The following is a 6,240-nucleotide window of genomic DNA, read 5'->3' as shown; positions in this document are numbered from 1 at the left end:
ATCCTAGCACTCTGAGAGGCCAAGGCAAATGGATTGCCTGATTTCATGAGTTCAAGACCAGCCTGAGCTAGAGTGAGACCTTGTCTCTAAAAATAGCTGTGCGTTGTGGTAGGTACCTGTAGTCCCAGTGACTTGGAAGGCTAAGGCAAGAGAATCACTTAAACCCAAGAGCTTGAGATTACTGTGAGCTGTGACACCCCGGCCCTCTACCCAGGGCAACAATGTGAGACCCTGTCTCAAAAAAAAAAAAAAAAGAAAGAAAGAAAAGGGTCACTCTATTATCTGGAGGAGATAAAACAGACTGTTTTATCAGGTGGTAGTTCTAATTTCAACTAACAATTGAATTGACTAGGAATTACTCCTTACTTGTTAGAAATATACCAGAACTATTGATACCAGGAACCATCCTGACCTTTAAAAATAGGCAGTGTAGGATGTATGCTTGTGCCACAAGGGCTCGTGTCTGTTCAATTCTCTTCTCCTTCCTGAGCACATGGGTATTCTATATTTCCCATCACCATTTCTGGTAAGTGGGCTTATGTGATGAGTTCTGGCTAATGAAATGTGATCAGAGGGCAGCACCTGTGGCTCAACAAAGTAGGGCGCCAGCCCCATAAGCCGGAGGTGGTGGGTTCAAACCCAGCCCTGGCCAAAAACTGCAAAAAAAAAAAAAGAAAGAAAGAAATGTGACCAGAGTGATGTGTGCCACTTCCCGGCAGAAGCATTTAAGAGCCATTGTGTAACCCCCATGCTTCTCTCTTCTCCTTCCATGGTGACTGCAGTAGCTACATACAAAGATGGGGGAGCCACAGATGGAACCTTTGATGCCTGAGTGTGTGGTGTGTAGCGTCCATTGACCACTCTGGACATGTTAGGTGAACAAGAAAAAAAGTTAGTTTCATGAAGTCCTGGAATTTAGTGACTAATTTATTATTAATACTTTAGCTTGGCCTATCCTGACTAATGCAGAATGCCAAGCCAGTTGGGTTTCCATAATTCTAGCTACGTATTCATTTATTTACTCATTTATTGAGCACTTCCTCCATGTCTGGCCCCATGCTAAGCGTTCTACAGGTATTTTCTCATTTAAATCCCACATCCCTTCATGAGTTGGATACTACTAGTTCCTCTTTTTTTGAACCAAGAAAGCAAGGCCAAGGTTCAGTGACTTTCCCAGGGCACCTAGCAAATAAAGAGCAAAGTCTAGACCCAGTCCCAGGCCACCTGACCCCACAGGAGGGAAGAATCAACAGCCACCTGATTTTATTCATTTCTTTATCCATTTACAGTGCTAGGGTCTGGGTAAGCAAAGATAAATAAGACGCCATTCCTGCCCTTCAGGAAGTCAGAGTCCAGTGAGGGAGAGATCAGAAAGAGAAAATTAGAAAGAAATGAGCTGACAGAAAAGAGAGGAGAGAGCAGAACACCAAAGGCAAAATCAGCAAAACCCAGACTAAGAAACTCTACAGGACGTACAACCTAGCTTCTTCGACAAATAAATTGCAAAGAAATTGTTCCGCCTATAGATTAAAACAGACCTAAAAGACTTTTCAACCAATGGGAAGATTATTTGGTTTCTTATTTAAGCCAACCGTAAGAAAAAAAAAAAAGACATGACAGATATATGGAAATTAGAGCACTAAATGAACATTTAGTGATATTCATGAGTTATTCACTTTTTAAAGTTTTAGGTGAGTGCTAGGCACGGCAGCTCAGGCCTCTAATCCCGGCACTCTGGGAGGCTGAAGCAGGTGGATTGACTGAACTCAGGAATTCAAGACCAGCCTGAGCTAGAGCAAGGCCCCCTCTCTAAAAACAGCTGGTGTTGTGGCAGGCACTTGTCATCCCAGCTCCTGGGGAGGCTAGGGCAAAAAGATCGTATGAGCCCAAGAGTTTGAGGTTGCTGTGAGCTACGATGCTATAGCACTCTACTGAGGGCAACAAAGAAAGTGAAACTCTGTTTCAAAAAAAAAAAAAAAGTTTTAGGTGAGATAATGGTTTTGTGGTTATTTTAAAAGTGTCCTTAGGTTTCAGCGATGCAGGCCAAAACATAGGTGAAATGATATGGTGTCCAGAATCTTCTTCAAACTGCTACAGGAGGGATGGATGTGAGTGGATGACATAAGTCTGGCCATGGATGGATCACTGCTGAGCTGCGTGACGGTTACCTGGGGATCGATTTCAGTAAATATTTAAAAGTTTCCCCCAAAAAGTTTTAGGACTATTTTTGGCAGGATACAAAGAAACTGATCAAATTGCTGACTGGGTATTTGGGGACACTGGGAAGCCTTCCAAGGAAACTGGGACGCCCACGTGTGGGAGTTCCTGGGCAGCAGGGGAGCCCGCACAATGAAATGAAGTTATTTTAAGCATCCCCTAATGTTATCTATGTCGGGCAAGTTAATATTTGTTTTTCATCAAGAGCCTGCTCTTATCACGTGGAGACAGGTTACTGGAGTTCATGGAACTTTCTTTGAAATGGACATGTGTAGAATGGGCTGAATGGAACAGGAGAGGGAATGATCATTGAATTAGGAAGTCCAGAGACCCAGAGGAGAATCCTGGCTTTGTCATTAACCAGCTATGTGTCTCGGAAAAAAACTCTTCCATTTTCAGTCTCCTTTTTGTCACCTGTACAACAAGAAGGTCGAGGTTGTTCTCTGAAATCTTCTACTATTCCATGTGGGCGTCCACAGACATGAAATGATAACTGGGGTCATATGCAGGAAATCCGCAGCTTCGGGTCCCTGTAGCATCAGTGTCAGCATTTTAGATACAGGACATCTGGGAAAGTGTCCGGTGAGTAGAAAAGGCCCTAACACAATTGTCTGCTTCACGCAGGAAGCAGAAGGGAGTAATATAGTGTAACTATTGTGCTTTGTTCTCAGCACAACACCTCAGATCTTGGCATCCTCCTCCATAAGGGAGGAGAATCCATTTACAATTTGGCAATTTCCTTCTTAAAAGTTCTTTTCTGCTTAAAAAATCATACTTGCTTTCAATAAGCATCACCTAACATTATCTATGTCAGACATAACATAGTTGTTTCTATAAAGCAATATTCAGAAATCTGCTCCTTGGTGTTAAAACGGTTCTGATTGGATGTCATCCTGGGCCCACAATTTTTTTTTTTTGTGAAGACAGAGTCTCACTTTATGGCCCTCGATAGAGTGCCGTGGCATCACACAGCTCACAGCAACCTCCAACTCCTGGGCCTAAGCGATTCTCTTGCCTCAGCCTCCCGAGTAGCTGGGACTACAGGCGCCCGCCACAACGTCCAGCTATTTTTTGGTTGCAGTTCAGCCAGGGCCGGGTTTGAACCCGCCACCCTCGGTATATGGGGCCGGCACCTTAACGACTGAGCCACAGGCGCCGCCCCACAATTTCTAATAAAATACAAAGTGTCACATACCCTTTACCACTCCACTCCCCACACCTTAGAACCATAGCTGAGATTCATCTGCAGTCACCTCCCCCCCACCATCATGGAAGGACCAATATAAACTCCGAGGCCGAGAACTGCTGGGTATTTGCAGACACTACCCATTCTTTCTCCTCCACTGGCAGAAGGGAATACAAGGGCGAGGGAGAGCTGGATGGTCTCTGATTCTCTGTGACCTGCAATTTCTGCCCTGGAGTAACTGAAAAGAAGGTTGGTCTGGTGCAAAGAAAGGAGACAGCCCAAGAGTGGCTGACCTGGGGAAAACCTGACAGGTAGTGAACCCAAGGCTGCCCATCCTCCTCTGTGCTCCAGCCTTTCGGTTTAGGGGATGGACCACACTATCTGAAAAGGATTTTGCAGCTGTCTCCTCCAGCGTTAACCACATCTTCTTTCCTCACATCTCTCTCAAGCTTCGGGTGCTCCGGGAAACTTCCTGACTAGGGTGGCCTCTGTGACCCTGAGCTGTCATGGGATCTCCTGGCTTTCCCGTCAGCATAATCAGTTTGTAATTAGTACTGACTATTGCAGTCAGATGATTAATATGCCTCTCTCTTTACACCTAAACAGATATCACAGATTATAGATTACCTGCTATTTTCTTTTTAAAATTGAAGAAATGGGAAAAAATGCACATCACATAAGACTGATATATCACAAAGAGAACACACCTGTGCAATCTCCACCCAGGTCAAGAAATGGAACATCCCAGAATCCCAGAAGGCATTTTCCCTCCTTCCCAAAGGTAACTGCTCTCCTGACGTCCATGGATTAGTTGTGCATGCTTTTTAGTTTTTAATCTCGACTTTAAAAGATTGAGATAAAACTTATGGTGAACTTTGCCATTTATAGTATACAGTCCTGTGGATTCTAATTAATGCATAGAATTGTGCAACCACAGCTCAATTAAGATACAGGCCAGGTGGGGCGGCTCTTGCCTGTAATCCTAGCACGCTGGGAGGCCGAGGCAGGTGGAGCTCCAGACCAGTCTGAGCAAGAGTGAGCATCCCAGTCCCCCATCTCTACTAAAAATGAAAAAAACAGAGGCAAGAGGATCTCTGTGATACCACGGCACTCTACCCAGGGCAACCAAGTGAGACACTGTCTCAAAAAAGAGAGATATAGAACAGTTTCATCACTTCCCAAGTTCCCTTGGACCCTGTGTAGCCAACCTCCCTTCCTCCCACCTCCCGGAGCTTAGGAACCATTGATTTTGTTTTTCTTTTCTGGTGTTTTGGGGGTGAGGTCTGACATTTTTCATTCAATGTTTGTGAGTCATCCATTATGTTGTGAGCCACAGTAGGGCGTTTTCATTGCTATATTAATATACCGTATTTATTTATACAAACTGGTGTGACTATAGCACCATAGACAGTACTGATCCGTTGGATATTTGGGTTGTTTCCAGTTGGGGGCTTTTTAGATTCTTGACCATGCCTTTTCCTGCTCACGGGTGGGTCTATTCTTTATTTCCAAGGTCACGATGATACTTCTATGTCAATGTCTACAAGTTTCACTTTACTTTTCAAATTCAATCTGGAATCATGTTTGTGTGTGATGTGAGGCATGGGGGCCAAGTTTCTTTTTTCTTTTTCCTAGATGGCCATTGACCTGGCACCCTAAGGGAAAGCAGTCCTTCCCCCGGGCTCGGAAGTGCCACCTCGGAGATAAACTGTCCTCCTCAAGGAGTTCTGACCCCAGATTCTCCCTTAGGTTCCCAGGTCTGAACATCGCATTCTCTCACTTTGTTCTTGTTCAAGCAGCTTTTTTCTTGGCTCCTCTTGACGCTGTGCGTTTCTACTTAATACGTAACTTTCAGGCTCTCAATGTACCGGTTTTCGGACCCCAGCACCTGACACGTCTCTGGCGCACAGTTGGAGCTCAGGGGACAGCGGCTTCCTGAATGGGGTAACCTCGGAACCTCTCAGAGAAGATGGCAAACGCTTCCTCAGGCCCCAGCTACCCGATCACCCCTTCCCCGTCCTCACCCCCACCCCTTCCCCATCCTCGCCCCCCACCCCTTCCCCATCCTCACCCCCCACCCCTTCCCGGTCCTCACCCCCCACCCCTTCCCCATCCTCTCCCCCCACCCCTTCCCGGTCCTCACCCCCCACCCCTTCCCCATCCTCTCCCCCCACCCCTTCCCCGTCCTCACCCCCCACCCCTTCCCGGTCCTCACCCCCCACCCCTTCCCCATCCTCACCCCCCACCCCTTCCCCGTCCTCGCCCCCCACCCCTTCCCCATCCTCACCCCCCACCCCTTCCCCGTCCTTGCCCCCCACCCCTTCCCCGTCCTCACCCCCCACGCCTTCCCGGTCCTCACCCCCCACCCCTTCCCCATCCTCTCCCCCCACCCCTTCCCCGTCCTCACCCCCCACCCCTTCCCGGTCCTCGCCCCCCACCCCTTCCCCGTCTTCACCCCCCACCCCTTCCCCATCTTCACCCCCCACCCCTTCCCCATCCTCGCCCCCCACCCCTTCCTCTTCCTCGCCCTCACCCCTTCCCGGTCCTCACTCCACCGCCAGCGGCGCGCCAGCAAACTGCAGGGAGGCGTGCCCAGCGCGCGGGCGTCACCCTCCTCCGGGATCCGGCTGGCCCCGAGCGCGTCTCTCCGCCCTCGCCTCCGCCTCTCCGGGCGGGCCGGAAGGGCGAGCCAGCCTCCTCCTAAAATTGGTCGTGGCAGCACCGGGCTGGCAGCTCCGGCATGGACACCCGGCTGGACGAGGAGACGGCCCGGTGGCTGCGCTGGGACAAGGTGAAGGGCGCTGGGAGGCAGGGAGCGCGGGAGCGGGTGGCGAGCG

At 48.8% G+C, this 6,240-nt stretch overlaps 1 protein-coding gene across 3 annotated transcripts in view; it reads left to right on the top strand.

The window, feature by feature from the left end:
* Positions 1–5,984: 5,984 nt before the first annotated feature.
* PGM2 (phosphoglucomutase 2) overlaps positions 5,985–6,240 on the top strand; it is a 42,803-nt gene continuing 42,547 nt past the window's right edge. Inside the window, exon 1 of one of the 3 annotated variants that reach the window (XM_053577471.1) lies at positions 5,985–6,230. In XM_053577471.1, coding sequence (XP_053433446.1) covers positions 6,144–6,230 — 87 coding nt within the window. In that variant the 5' untranslated portion in view covers positions 5,985–6,143. The remainder of the gene's footprint in view (positions 6,231–6,240) is intronic. The other 2 variants (XM_053577470.1, XM_053577472.1) reach the window with 2 other exon arrangements.

The sequence above is a fragment of the Nycticebus coucang genome, chromosome 23 (genome assembly GCF_027406575.1).
Source record: "Nycticebus coucang isolate mNycCou1 chromosome 23, mNycCou1.pri, whole genome shotgun sequence".
NCBI classification, from domain to species: Eukaryota; Metazoa; Chordata; class Mammalia; order Primates; family Lorisidae; genus Nycticebus; species Nycticebus coucang.
Note: the sequence above shows the minus strand (reverse complement) of the source record. Positions and strands in the feature narration are given on the sequence as shown.